At 44.9% G+C, this 16,014-nt stretch overlaps 1 protein-coding gene across 1 annotated transcript in view; it reads right to left on the bottom strand.

Moving 5' to 3' along the window:
- The window catches only part of LOC124276127 (ryanodine receptor-like), a 202,291-nt gene that overhangs the window by 95,215 nt on the left and 91,062 nt on the right, over window positions 1-16,014 (bottom strand). The window contains 14 exon segments of the mRNA XM_046711794.1: window positions 411-475; window positions 739-797; window positions 1,294-1,371; window positions 1,470-1,566; window positions 8,200-8,304; window positions 8,306-8,321; window positions 8,810-8,894; window positions 11,913-12,004; window positions 13,152-13,225; window positions 13,401-13,560; window positions 14,128-14,214; window positions 14,679-14,782; window positions 15,257-15,361; window positions 15,796-16,006. Of these exon segments, the coding sequence (XP_046567750.1) occupies window positions 411-475; window positions 739-797; window positions 1,294-1,371; window positions 1,470-1,566; window positions 8,200-8,304; window positions 8,306-8,321; window positions 8,810-8,894; window positions 11,913-12,004; window positions 13,152-13,225; window positions 13,401-13,560; window positions 14,128-14,214; window positions 14,679-14,782; window positions 15,257-15,361; window positions 15,796-16,006 (1,338 nt within the window).

Genomic DNA, 16,014 nt, shown 5'->3' with positions numbered 1-16,014 from the left:
CATCAGGAAATGTCAGATCAGATCTAGTGGTGAAGACACAATAGCAAGATGAAGTAGGGTACATGTCTGATAAAATACCAACAAATCACACAGGTTTTCTTATCAATTTTTTATAGACAGAAAACAGTGAAAGACCAAAAAATAATTCCTGCATGACACTCAAAATTACTCGTATGTTTTCCTGAGTTTCCGGAGGCGAGGTGAAATTCCTACTTGATCTGTATTACTAGTCACCTTTAAACTAGCATTAGACTGCTGAAAATATCAAAGTGGTATGATCCACATTGCGACCACTGGATTCAAACTAGTCACCTCACAACTAGCGTTAGAGTGTCGATGATACGTTCTAACCTAGGGCTTCAATGAGCCTCTGTTACTAATGCCAAATTATAATATGAAGCTCTACTTACACACAGAATGGCTCATAGCCTTCCTGGAGACCACAGCAGGTGAAGTACTTGAGTGTGTTCACATCCTACAGAAAACAGGTTGGCATAGAAACCAGAAATTTCATGAGAAATATGATTTTTGTTAACTTTTTATCTTTATGAATATTCTGAATTTTGTATTTCTTATTACTATAGTAACCAGACTAATAGCAACAAATAAGGAAAGTAGGTGTTATCTAAATTGATTGCAATGACTTAACGTGTAAACTATCGAGTTAACAACAAATCTGTAATGGAAAGCAAAAGGCGATTTTTTAATCAATTGTCAGTGATTGCTTGTTTTCAATACCTGCCCGAAGTTGAACTTGGCCTGCTGATGAGCTGCTAGTGTCAAGGCAGGGACATAGGCTGAAGAACAGACCGATAATCAGCGGCCATGAATCATGAATAACAAGTCTCATACACCATTCACTTGGATGAACTTTTTGTCCATCACCTTTCAATACTTAAGCTCATAAGAACATTACACAATTTGACATTTTCTCCTCGTATAGAAGCCCAGGGAGAGGTTAAATGGAGTTTACTGATTGGTAGGCACATGTTATCAGGCATTTAAATGATTAAATATTCACAAGTCACAACAGTGCCCCCATCACTGCCAGAACAGTGACCAAACACACCATTACCCATCCATCCTATAATTCTTGAATAAGGCATTTAAGTTAAGAAACATATTTGATACATACATCCTTCTAAACATTACACCAAGTCAAATTATCTTTGAAACTTGCAAAGATGGTCCTGGAAAAACTGTTATCATCTATTAACTATATTCATTTCTAAGATGGAGAACTTGACTTAAGTCTATCAGGTTTCCGTGTATTCCACTGAACATGTGACTTACATTCCTCCACGTCCACCTCTCTGAAGGCAATCTCCTGTCCTAGAGCATCCATCATCAGCTCACCGTTCAGCGAGAATGCTGAAACAAGGCAAGTAGACACGGCATGAACAAAACCAGTTTCATCACAACATCATGTCAAAAATCTTTTGAAAAATTTATTTTCTCATAGCACTTACAGATTGTCTTGTCACTCATGTCCAGGAGACAACCAATGACGTCGCCCGTCTGCCACACTTTGCCATACTGCTCGGATCCTTCATGCCACTTACGACCCTGAAAAGAACAGTAACATAGCATCATTCCCTCATTAAACTTAACCAAACCTGAAGAGGTTTTCAATTCTTCGAAGAGAGTCGTCCTTGGGGTACATATTATGCATTTTCCAAGCTGAAAATGTCCTGTGACAGCTGTATCAATGTTTTTTGAATAAAAAGATTGTACAATAAATAAACTCTTTTATTTACTATACGGCCCCTACCTCACGGAGTTACCTCCCGTTGCACATGCGCACCAACTGGGTAAGCTCCTAGACCCGTATCATCATTCCTTCTGCTGAATATATCAGTGAACAGAATTGCGGGGAGGCGGGAGGCCCTACCCCAAGGACGACTCTCTTCGAAGAATTGAAAACCTCTTCAGGTTTGGTTAATTCTTCTTCATAGAGATCGTCCTTGGGGTACATATTATGCATAAACACAGACTCCCAAAGACCGGAGGCCAGGGAGGAGGGAATTCTGTCCAAGCACACACAAAATATAGCGATCATATCATGGAAAAAAATTGAACAGACGCCATAACACTCACCTGTCACTTGTCCCAGTTGCGCTTCCACGAGAGGCATGATGGGAGGGGAACTGACAGGGAGGATTTGTGCTCAAAGACGACCTCCATATGTTTAGCATAGGCAATCGCACATGTACGAATGTCAACAAAGCCCCACCCACCTTGTGTCGATTAGTGAGCACCATAGGGGGGAATGTCAATACCGCTCACAATCGACTAATTACTCCCGAGAGAATCGAAAGGGGGTAGTTAACTTACAGTAGCAGACATGTCAATAATACTCAATTATTGTACAGCAGCGTCAATAACAAACCAATAAACCAAGACTCACTCGGTCAGGGTGGCAGGAAACTGTCCACTGGAGAGAACGGAACGGCCAAAGCTCGCACGATTACGGGAATGTGTATCGAGCTGGTAGTGTCGTATAAACGTGCTTGGCCGGCTCCAAATAGCGGCAGAGCAGATCTCTTCAATGGGGAGTGCCGATGCAAAAGCTTTTGATGCGGCAACTGCCCTGACCGAGTGAGCCTTCAACCCCTCAGTGGGAGGATTGCCCTTAGCCTGATAAGCGGCACAAATACACGAAACGAGCCAGCGAGACAAAGTCCCGCCACCGTAACAACAGAACAGCTGGGTACCCGTACGGATTCCCTGCGTTCGTTTGATATAGACTTTGAGCGTCTTACGGACATCCAACGGGTGAGTGCTCGTAGGAGTGGTCCCCGATGTGGAAGGCTGGGTAAGAGTAGGAAGTTCGATAGGAGCTGTCACATGGAAAGCGTGATCGACCTTCGGGCGGTAAGTATCCAGTAGGCGAATGCTGACACGATCAGTGTGAAACACAGTCAGCGCCGGGTCGGACGACATAGCATGTAAATCGCCGACCCTACGCCCAGATGTTATCGCCACCAGAAAAACAGCCTTCCAAGTTAACAACTGAATGGAAATAGCCGATAGGTGTGAGAAAGTTGGACCCGACAGCCAATCGAAAGCACGATTGACAAATCCCAAAGGTGGACTGGTTCGCCTGAGAGCAGGTCGAATCCGCTCCGCCAGCAAGAAAGCACTGTATGAGAGGGTGCTGCCCCAGAAGAGCACCATCGACAGGGGTGTGAAAAGTGGAAATAGCGGTGGAGTAGCCATTTTAATGGTCGAAGCCGCCAGGCCTTCTTCCAAACGAGCTTGCAAAAATACTCCGGACTAAATCCGCAGAAAAGGGATCTGCAATCCCCTATCTGAACACCAGCGCCGCATAGCGGGACCACCTATCCTCATACTGAACGTTTGTCTAATCCCTCGAAGCCAGAATTGTGTCTGCAACTGCTGCAGGAATTCCAGCGGCCTCGAGGCTAGACCTGACAGAGGCCAAGCCACCCACTGAACTGTGGATTTGGGTGGAGCGCTCCGCTCTGGGTGAGAATGTCCGGGTCGTAAAGGTAATAGAACAGGAGGCTGAGCCAGAAACCTGAGAATTACCGGAAACCAGCTCTGTGACGGCTAAAGCGGTGCCAGTAGCACAAGCAGCCGAGCTGGCTGGGTGGACAGCTGTGAAAGGACACGGAATGAGTGGTAACGGGCGGAACGCCCAGAGCACTTTGCCCGTCCAATCCAGCAGGAAGGCCGGCAGCCAACGCCTCTGGGTCCGGTATTCGAGAGCAGAACACGGGGTGTCGATGCGCCCCGCCGGACGCAAACAGATCCACCTGGAACGACCCGTACAACTGGGGAGATTACTCTGAAAATCTGCCTGTCGAGCATCCACTGCGCGGGGCCAGGATCCGGCGAGAGCGCATCTGCTCGCCGCGTTCTCCCCCGGAGAGAAACAGGGAGTACATGACAGTCGCACTGGTCGCACCAGAGGAGAAAGTCCCACGCCTTCCGAGGAGCTGGGGACACCGTGCGCCCTGCTTCAGGATGTACGACATGGCCGCCTGGTTGTCCAACTGAAGACGGACTACCTGGCCACGGACATGCTCTCTCTGAAGGCCAAAACCAACCGCACAGCTCTCAGTTCCAACACGCTGATGTGAAGGCGGGCTTCGCTTCGACCAGAGTCCGGACGCCGACAGACTGCCCAGAACACCCCCAGCCCGTGAGGGACGATCGGGTCTGAACTGTGAGAGCTGGCGCCGGGATTTCCAAGGGATCCCCTGGTGAGATTCCCGACATTTGTCCACCACTGAAGGTGAGGTGTCAACCACTGGGACTGTGAGACTGCGCCCAGATCCTCCAGTGAGCCCACAGCCGAGCCAAAGCTTGCTGTATAGGGCGATCCTCAAGCGCCGCCAACACGACAGAGATCGTCGCCGCCATATGGCTCCAGTAGACGGAGCCAAGTCCGTGTTGGTGCCTGGGGCTGGGAGAGGAATGAAGATACCATCTCCTAACTCTGGTGATCCGGGTCGGGCGACAAGGAAACGAGATCCTTGTTTGTTTAGAATCGCCCAAGAAAAACCAAGTCCTGGGTGGGTACCAGGTCGGATTTCTTGAGGTTGATGATCCACCCCAGTCGAGTTAGAATGTCTATCACTGTGTGAGTAGCATCTAGACTCGCTGGCTGTGTTAGTGCTCCGAAAGCAACCAGTCGCCGAGGTAAGGGTAACAACGCCTACTTTTATGAACGAAGCGAGGGTAGCTGGGACTAACATGAGCTTGGTGAACACCCTTGGGGCAGTCGATATGTCGAAGGGGAGCACCCTGAATTGGTAACACATCCCCGCCGTGAAGAGAACCGAAGGTACTGCTTGAATGATGGATGTATGGGCACATGCAGATACGCATCCTTTAGGTCGATTGACGTGAGCCAATCACCGGGCTGAACAGATGAGATCACCGAAGCGCAGTGTCTCCATCTTGAAGGATGGTACTTCTAGCATGCGGGTTCAACCCTTGAGGTTGAGAATGGGACGGAACCCGCCGTCTTTCTTCGACGAGGAAGCACGCGGAGTAAAATCCCGCCTGTTCCTCTCCGGTGGAATGCGCCGATTGGCGGACTTGTCCAGCAGAGCCTGAATATTCGTCGCGCAATATGTCCGCCCTTGCCTGACATGACGGCACCGGAGTGCGGGCGTATGCCGGTGAAGTCGGGCCGACCGGGCTTCCACAGTGGTAAATGGCCGATGCTGGACGGTGGCCAGCACCCAAGCATTGTTGGTAGCCTTCTCCCATTCCGGCAGGAATAGAGAGGCGACCTCCCACTGGGATATGGGGTAGGGAGCTGCGGCGTCGTTGTCGAAAGCAGCGGAGCTGACTGGGCGTGACACGGCTTGAGCGAGAGCCTGATGGGTTAACGGGAGGTCGGGCAGACCTCCAGCGCCCAGCCGAAAAGGCTGGCAGCTGGTCGAGGACTGCTCCTTGCCCCTACCCTTGGCGGACCTGTTCCTCCGCCTACCCCTACCAAGCGGCGAAGCCAGCCCGGCAGACTCGGGTGTAGGCTGCACCCCGGCGGAGGAAGGTGGAACGAGGAGCCGCGGGCGAGACACCCGCTGGTGCTCCAACAAGGCCTTTAGAGTCCTTGAAGGAGGTAGCTGCAGCGGCAGCCTCCCGAATGACCTGCTGTGCCCCTGGAAAGAGGGTCGCTCCCAGACGGAAGGAGAGGGCCAGCAAGGTCTGCTGCGTCGCTGCTGAGTACCGAGACGTCGACAGCCACAGCTTGCGCATCCCCATGACTGCGCACATCACCGTCGACGCAGCAGACCGCAAAGAGTCGCACGCGAGGTGGGCCTGTACTTCCGATAGCTGACGGAGCAGCACGACATGCGGCGAAACGTCACCAGCATGCCCCTCCCCCTCCAGGGCCGACCTCTGTATCGAGGAGAGGTAGGCCTCATGGACCACCACCCTGACCTGCTGCATTGCGTTCCGGTAGACCTCCTCGTAGGTCCGGTACGCATGCCTCAGGGGGGCGCCCGTGAGGGCAAACGTAGGAGTAACACGCCCTTGCCGAGCAGCCGGAGCTGCTCCGGAGGAAGCCGAGCCTCCCCCCAGGGCGACGGAAGTGAAAACACACTCGTCCACGATGGGTACCACGAACAGGGATTCCTCCCCAAGCTGGTATCTCCGTACAAGCTCCGGCAAGTCGAACCGGACACGGGAACCAGACAAGAGGGGATCAACCACGTCCTGTACCAACGAGGGCAGAATGCGGAGCTGCGTCTGCGTAGGCTGCCTAGGGGCAAACGCCTCGCCTGGCAAGCGGAACTCAGCCGAGTCCGAGCTGCCAACAGGCACCGCGGCCTGGGGTAGGCCCTCAGCAATCCTTTGCCGGACCTCCCGCAGAGCCGAAGCAAAACGGAAAGCACCGTCATGCTCCTCTACCTCCCCAAGCTCCATCGACTCGGCGCCCGAGCCCGAGTCTGAGGCTGGGTCTCCTCTGAAAGAGGACCCTAACCCCGACCCGGTGGGCGGCCTAGCACTAGGAACCACAGAGAGGGAGGAGCAGACAGAGTGCCCCGCGTCAGCGCCTGCAAGCGTGCACGGACCCCGGTCCCGAGACGCTGGCGGCAGACCAGGCAGAACTGGTGCCTCCGCTCTCATGGGGCGGGAGGGCGCAGGGATCGGAACCCCAGGAATACTCAACAGTCCCTGCGCCAACTCCGAGAGGGGGACTGGGAGCACCTCCCCCTCCGGGGCAGCCGAGGCGTCCGGACCCGAAGCCAGAGGCAACGGGTCTACAGACGCCTCAAGGCTGAGGGATCGAGCCGAGCCCGGCGATCCCACCCCCTGACTCTCCGCCCCCCGTCCGGGAGTGACCGAGGAACTCCTGCCGGAGCCCTCCAACAGACTCACAGACGAGGGACTTCACGGAGTCCATATGTGGCTGAAACAATTTATCCATTAATGACATGTCAAACCCACCAGTAGAAGCAGGAGAGGGGGATTGGCCGTGGGATTTTTTTCCCTTACGAGACCGCTTTTGGGCCTTAGACGGGGGGACCTGGGTCAGTTCCCCTCCCGCCTCTCGCATCTCCTTGTAAAAGAGAGTGTCAGCCGCCCTCCTCTTTTGGGCACGGGGGGAAAACCCAAGATATATTGGACACACTTCGGCGTCATGGCCGGTCTTTTCCAGACAGGCTACACATTGGTCATGCCTGTCGGCCCGTGGAATGCTCTGTCCACAGACCGAACAGGAGGAAAAGGCCTGAAAGCAAACACGCAAGCATGTAGCTAACGGCGGACCAGCAACATATATACACGTAGAAAACATTGAAAAATACGTGAAGGCTACCACGGGAAGTAAGAGTTGGTTCAATACGCAATATTACGACCACATGGCACGCTAAACTTCCCGCCATGGCAGAGCAACATGTGCGTAAACCACGGGAAAGTTAGCGTATTAGAATTAATACAAAGTCACAATTATGAAACAACCAACTGTAAAGCTTTACTGTTCCTTTCATAGGCAAATAAAGACCATACATACAGGTGGTGTAGTCTCAGACATAGTTTTCTTTATCAGAAAATTCAGCGCTGTACGGCTCATGGACGTCTGTTCACGGCAGTGACAGCAGAAGGAATGATGATACGGGTCTAGGAGCTTACCCAGTTGGTGCACATGCGCAACGGGAGGTAACTCTGTGAGGTAGGGGCCGTATAGTAAATAAAAGAGTTTATTTATTGTACAATCTTTTTATTCAAAAAACATTGATACAACTGTCACAGGACATTTTCAGCTTGGAAAATGCATAATATGTACCCCAAGGACGATCTCTATGAAGAAGAATTCATGGTTTCAACAATATTTTGACAATCAATGTAACTGCTAAACTTGAATAGAAATTAAATATTTCAACCAAAACAGATGTTACTACCTCATCTCAGTAAGGGTCATCATATGAATGGCTGCTATGCAATGAAATATAGGATAATACTGACTAAAAGCGGCTAAAAGACATAATACTGACTATGTAATTGTGCGACAGTCCTTTACTCTCACAGACAGCAATCATATTACAAGCATAAAATTTAAAAACTTGTGCCTTGATTAAAAACTTTCAAGACTATGTATATTGTGGATAGTTTGTGCAACCCCAGACAATAACAGTATGCCGGTCATCACCAGCCTCAGAAAATGTTAGAGGCTGCCTCACCGTACACATTCCTTAAACCTGTGTCAGTACTCACCACATATCCATCGAACCCATACGACATCCCATCCAGACCGATATCCACGCCTGGAGCAGCTGACTTCTTCATCCACCCGACCTTCATGAAGCCGGGTGTCACCACCCTCGAACTCATAGTACCTACAGTGTATGTTGATGTGTTAGACAGAGACGTTCATATACCTGTAGCTAAGTGTGGTTAAACATCTAAGGTACCATTCCACTAAGCAGTCTAAGGCTATGACTGTCCACCTCGCGTTACATTCTTCTTAACCCCATGATTTCTTTGTTGAATGGGGCCCACGTCAGGAACATCTTAACACCATTACAATCTATCTAATTTAGCTACTTCAGTGGTCTAGTAGACAGAGACACTGTCCAGAGAATGAGGAACATCTGATCTTTGCGGCCTGACCTCATCATACCAAGCTGGTATATAGGTCAACATAAAAGGAAAGTTGACTTCTGGAAAGGTGAATTCATCCCTCCAGCAATACAGTCAGGCAGATATGTTTCTTGTCACTGAATCTTACAGGAAAACATTTAAATATGAAACTGAAGAGGCTATGAATTAACCAGAATATGACTTGCATACAGTGACAGGCTTCTGGTAATGTACAAATACTTACCATTTTCCTCCAGACACAGCGTAAGTTAGCTCTGCCCTGTATGTTCTTGTGTTTACAGAGGTCTCAGAGATTTCTCGTGTCATGGCTGAAATACAGAAAAAACATATTAGCCTCCATCATACATATCTATCCTGTCCCCCGTTACTATCCTGTCCCCGTTACGATCATGTCCTGTCCCCGTTACTATCATGTCCCCCATTACTCTCATGTCCCCAGTTACTATCCTGTCCCCAGTTACTAAATCCTTATCTAACATCTAAAAATGAGATTACCACTTTCCGGCCTACATCCCTGTGAACAAACTAATCTCCTTTATTCTTACCTGCTCCTGAGGTCCTATGAATGTGACTTTTAATTAACCTTGTTCAAAAATGTTAAATAATAAATCCTGAAACACTTCCATTTTGAAACGTATTTCTCACAGATTGAAGACATGGCTTATGAAGAAGTTATAATCATAGAGTGCTGATAGAAAAAAAAAAATGAAACATAACTTTCAAAATGCTTCTCCCCAGCTGAAAGTAAGTGCATCTCCGATGAAAGTTCAAAGTGATGTGTACCAACACATAGAAGATGTAGCCGAGCTGTTTATCAGATTGTTAGATCATTATGAAAGCCAAATATTCCAATTATACACCAATCACAGACATGTACAGGGTTGGGAGGAGATATATGATGATATACAACAGATATACTACAATGAGTGATACATGTGGGACACAGCGTGTATATCAACTTGGGATAACCCTGAAAACCGGGATTTGTTGCAGTATCCAATAGAACAAGAACCAGTACCAAGAACACCAAATTGGGTATATACCATAAAGATTATCATCTAAAGTGCTTTTAAACTCTGTCCATTTAAACATTTAGACCAATGATAAACCAACCATCATGCTAAAAAAGTAGGCCACGGTAAATATCATACATAGAAGACACATGCATTTCAGAATTGGATAATACGACAAGTTAAGAAAAATCTCAAAGATTTGAGCTCAAATCAGTTCTTTGCTCAGATGAATCCAAATATTTCCCAAAACCATAAACCTAAAACCATGATTATATTGCTGTATTGAAAATTTAATTTTCCATGCATTTTTTTCAATATCATTGAAGCTATTCCAAATTGATACACAACATGTCCACAGGGTTGAATAGTAAGGTGAGCTTCTATTGCCATTTATCATGCTAATTTATCAGGTTAATTGATGCAGAGTAGCACAATATGCACATTTATCTTAAAGACTGCTCATAAAATGTTACAGTTAAGAGGTTATTGCAAATATTGAAACGAATACACACCAGAAGAACTAGCACCATGTTTAAGTAGCTGTGTCAGTTACAGAAAAGCAAGCCATTTTTTCAAGTCCTGTATTCTTTTGCATTTATGCAGCCAAACCTCATTCCACAACCAATAACCACTGAATTCAGATCTGCAGCTAGCATTTAGATGTTTGAGACTGTCAAGTCAGTCAGTACCAAAAATTATTGTTTTATGCGAAGATTCAAGCATGAAAATGTTAAGAAGATCAGGAAAACATTTACCACTTGTACTGAATCCTAAAACAGTTCAAAGTCTTTTATTCACAGCCTACAATGTGACAATCAGTTTCTTAAAGTTGTCTAGTCTTACTGCAACATTACTGTATTACAATCATGAAAGAAAACATGTACAAAGTGCTTTTAGGATATTTCATCTTTAAAACATCGAATTTACAGAAAGAGAGTGTTTAGCATTTGGGTCACTTCAAATCAAACATTAACCAAATACATCTGAAAATGATTTTTTTTTATTCAAACATGAAAATTTTCAGCAAAAATGTACAATTGAATTCCGAAAGTAGTTAAAATCTAAACATAACATCAGATTGATAGACTTTGATCATGAATCATATGAACTCAATGACCAGGTGAGCTTAGAGCAATCAAACATTTAAATTTGGAATCAAAATTTTATTTTATTTAAAAAAATTTAAATAAATAAAAATACTCTCATATATCTTGGTAATTTTTTAGTGACAAAATAAGATGTCTGCTAAGTGACCCAAATGTTAAAAGGATCGATAGTAATAGCAATAGGTATGCTGATAGTTTTGTGCACTTGTGTCTACGATCTATTGGTAATGAGATATAGGACTATAATGTTCTGTATGTTACCTGTACGCAGACCTAGGGCTGCTAATCGGTCTTGTAATTTACTTCCTTGAAAGCAGTAAATGATGATGGATACAACATGAAATAGATTCTACACACACCACTGAAGCCTGGGCAGTGATGAAGCACAGGTGACACAACACTTCGTATAATGTACCATCAGTTCACCAGTGTTCAATCTAGCTGCAGGATTTGTAAGACACTTTGGCCTTCTGGTGAAAAATGTCAGGTCAATTCAAATATGGGGTGGGTCATTTTTATTAAACTAAGACTAAAGCAAAATCTATTATTGGCACAAAAAGTCAATTTGAACTTACACTTCAAATTTTGCTCCTTGAACAATTATTTTGCCCATTGATCACATTTTGTCCATTATTTTTATTTTTTAAAGAATATATATATACTAAAATAAAAACACAATACGAGTAGTGTAGTATGCACGCTGCATTTTTCCAATGTAAATACATGTTTTTTGCTTGGTAAATAAAGAATGAGAAATGTCTACACTTGTAACGTCTATTGTTATGTTTATGATGGACATGTATTTGAAGTCACCTGCCAAGCATGTTGCAATTACGTGATAAATCTTCCAGTATTAATAAAATTGATGTGGCAATCTAGAATGAACACTGATTTACCATAATCTAAGTATAATCTAAAAGACATTTGGAATTCTTTCCAAGATTCTAACAAAAGGACATACATATAACTTCTTACTTATATATTTGAATTCCATTATCACAAATGATTTCACACACATGAATATTTCAAGAAAGCATAACATCAAATATATATCAAAATTTGACTTTTTCAGCGCCATACATTTGATAGATTTGTTTCTATGAAGACAACCATATGATCCTATACTGACGAGTCAACCTTTGTTCACAGTGATGATGATGGCAATGTTAGCAGGTAGAACAGTTAGTGACACGTAAAGCAAACAGACCTGTCATACCGCTCTCCCCAGTCTCGCTGGTAGGGGGCTCCAACACGTAGTCGTACGCCATCAGTGTCCGCACAGCCTCGCTTGCAGTGTCCCTGGGAACAGATTACAGTCATGCAATACATACTGTACGATATCTAAACCTGGCACTTAGAAGCTGTTTCATATAGTCAGTGAGTGAGTGAGTAAGTATGGTTTTACCCCACTTTTAGCAATATTCCAGCAATATGACGTCAGGGGACACCAGAAATGGGCTTCACACATTGTACTCATATGGGGAATCAAACCCGGGTCTTCAGCGTGATGAGCGAACGCTTTAACCACGAGGCTACCACACCGCCCTTTTTCATATAACAAAGGACATTGATGTCTGGATTTCTGTTCAGGAAAGTTGTGTATTTGACATAGTTCAATCCCATATATGCATGATCATATTTTTCATATTTTGAGTCATACCACAAAAAAATGCACTCACATATTCAAGAAAACCTCTTTTTTGCTAGTTCCTACAAACACACCCAGGGAGCTAAACTATTACACATTTCAATCAACAGAATATTCATGAAAACATTATCATCAAAATACTTTAGTATAACTCTCTTGATGTTGATGACTCTGAGAAGTATATGCAGAGAATCATGATGACTCCATATTTACAACAAAGCACCACCGACAAGATAAAACCAAACATGATCCAAGACCTAACTGATCCAAGACCTTATTGAACTCCAGCACCATGGATGTGCGTACAAAATACACTGAACACATTCTAAGAGCTGCATCAGCACCTGGGCCCTGACTCACCTGTTAGCCTTCTTGATGTGCTGATCCACCTTGTTGTAGGGGACAAGATGGATGTTAACTCACCTGTTAGCCTTCTTGATGTGCTGAGCCACCTTGTTGTAGGGGACAAGATGGATGTTAACTCACCTGTTAGCCTTCTTGATGTGCTGAGCCACCTTGTTGTAGGGGACAAGATGGATGTTAACTCACCTGTTAGCCTTCTTGATGTGCTGATCCACCTTGTTGTAGGGGACAAGATGGATGTTAACTCACCTGTTAGCCTTCTTGATGTGCTGATCCACCTTGTTGTAGGGGACAAGATGGATGTTAACTCACCTGTTAGCCTTCTTGATGTGCTGATCCACCTTGTAGGGGACAAGATGGATGTTAACTCACCTGTTAGCCTCCTTGATGTGCTGAGCCACCTTGTTGTAGGGGACAAGATGGATGTTAACTCACCTGTTAGCCTTCTTGATGTGCTGATCTACCTTGTTGTAGGGGACAAGATGGGGACTTCTCTTGTGCAGAGGATCCTGCAAACAGGAAACAATCACATAAAGCTTCCTGTAATCAGTCTGGTATCCTCTATGACAATCACCACTTTAGCCCTACTTCACATGTTTTCATTAGGGGGATTCTTTCAATCCAAGAAACCGACAAAGAGATGAATGAAATGTGCCTTTGAAGTCATCTACCAAGTTTACTGACCTCGTTCAGGCCATATGTCCAGTGATGTTTGATCCTGTCCTTGGCCCAGACATTGTGGGTGTTCTCAGCCAGCAGCTCCACCAGCTCCTCCATCTTATCATTCAGCTGAATTCCAGACAGATCCAGGGGGGTTGGCTTGTAGCCATTAGCCTGAAGGAAGCTGTAACAGACACATGTAACCTGTAACATGCTATCCCAGACAGATCCAGAAGGGTTGGCTTGTAGCCATTAGCCTGGAGGAAGCTGTAACAGACACATGTAACCTGTAACATGCTATCCCAGACAGATCCAGGGGGTTGGCTTGTAGCCATTAGCCTGGATGCAGCTGTAACAGACACATGTAACCTGTAACATGCTATCCCAGACAGATCCAGGGGAGTTGGCTTGTAGCCATTAGCCTGGAGGAAGCTCTAACAGACACATGTAACCTGTAACATGCATTCCCAGACAGATCTAAGGGTTGGTTTGTAGACATAACTCTGGAAGCATTACAACCTGACACATTCTATCTCTGACAGATCCAGAGGTGTTAGCTTGTTACTCTGATCAGAAGAGGTTGGTTTGTTCCCTTGTCAGATCCAGAGAGGTGACTGGAACCTAAATGCTTAAGGTAACTGCAACAGCATCCTAGTAATAAATATCATAATATATCCCAAACCAGATAGAATGTTTTCTAACAAGTTGACCATGTAGCATTCTATCTCAGACAGGCTCTGTGAGTACTCACTTGTTGCCCAACTTGATGGTCTTCATGCGGTTGTTCTGTTGTTGCTGGGGGTTGATGGAGATGTGGTAGCCAAGGGCTAACAATGTTCTGTGGGACACAACCAGACATTACGTTTCAATGTGGACAAGACTGAAGGCAAAGACATCATCTGTCCACTACATACACAGTTGAACTTCATCAGTCAGTGCTTGCACAGGATACCAATCAGAGAAAGATCTTAAACTCATATGTCTGGCAATACTGAAGAAATTTAGAATCATAGAAAATTTGGAAATGCTATAACTATTTTCAACACTGAGTAGCTCAATTTATTGCCTACAGTCATAATGGGAATGAACATCATCTCTCGGTTCACTTAATTTCTTTTTATTCATACACAATTTTTTAAGTTACATCTATCATCTACATGAATAGGCATGTTGAACCTCTACTGCATTAAGAACTGAAAAATACTATAGTTCAATTCTGTTTCTTTATCATCAATGTCAAACAGTATTAATAGAAAATATTCAAAATTCTTAACAAAATTCTCTATTTATCACACAACACACCTGAGAGTTTCAAAGGCCACTGTGATGACATATTTCTTCTCTGAGATGGGGACCTTCTCAAAAGATGTGAGAGCAGGATTCTTCTTGCGATCTGGATCTCGCACCTGGAATAAACATTCAAATATGCAATACAGATATAGACTATGGTAAATGCAAAACTGTCATATCTTCACTGTTTCAGAGCGTATTTGTCAAAACATGCTTTAGCACAGCAACAATGTAAAATGCTCTTCAGGACATCTGCTTTAACTCACAATAAAAATATGCAATGGGTACTGAGAACTGATCCTACCTTTAACCCACAGGGTTTTAACAGATAAGTGAGTGAGTGAGTTTGATTTTATGCCACTTATAGCAATATTCCAGCAATATCACAGTGTGGGACACCAGAAATGGGCTTCGCACATTGTACCCATGTGGGAAAACGAACCTGCGTCTTCAGCGTGACGAATAAATGCTTTAACCACTAGGTTACCCCACCCCAAAGATAAGAAGGACTCCCCAAATTCTAAAAATGCCACTCTAAGAATTTAGGGTTTGAACAGCTCAAATCACCCAAGCTTCATAAGCCAATCTACCTCTCCATATGTCCATCCTTGCTCCACTTTGTTCATGGCCCACATCTCATGAAGGTTCTCTGCTAGCTTGTCTCGCACGTTCTCTATGAAAGCTGGAAGCTGAATCTACAAAATAATACCAAAATCAACAAACCAGAAAGAAAACACTATGGAGTAAGTGATTTTGTGTTAATTCATAACGTGTCATTATACAATAGTTGTATGGAATGAATTTACAGAAGAAAGGCCGTCATCAGGACACAAGGAATAAAAAATTGACGTTTCATTCAAGTTAGGAAGGTTTATTCAATATATTTACTATTTTTATGCAATAATCTAGACAAGAGCCCTGTTCACATCATTCCTATTAAACATATTCGTTAAGTGGGTCTATTTATCGATAGTGTGTATCATTAAGCAAAGAATGAAGGGAACACAGGCAGTAAAATTTTGGAAAATATAATGATGAGTGGTGTTACATGGTGCAATGGAGGGGAATAAAGATCAAATGATTAGTTTATTATTATCATCATACATTGAGTCGACTTCATTGAACTTACTCTTGAAGTTGTGACTGGGTTTGGCACAAAGGGGACGTAATCCATTGTCTCTGTTGGGCCACTCAGCATGTTCTTTGTGAGGTTCCCAAAGTAGAAATATGGCTCAATTTTCACCTTTTCTTTTGGCGGCAAGGATTCAATGATTGGGGAATGCTCTTCTGGTGGTCCATACCTTAGTCGACCGTGATCATGGCCAAATACAAAACGAATACTGTGGAG

Source organism: Haliotis rubra, unplaced genomic scaffold, assembly GCF_003918875.1.
Source record: "Haliotis rubra isolate DU_JTF1 unplaced genomic scaffold, ASM391887v1 Scf206, whole genome shotgun sequence".
Lineage (NCBI taxonomy): Eukaryota > Metazoa > Mollusca > Gastropoda > Lepetellida > Haliotidae > Haliotis > Haliotis rubra.
Note: the sequence above shows the minus strand (reverse complement) of the source record. Positions and strands in the feature narration are given on the sequence as shown.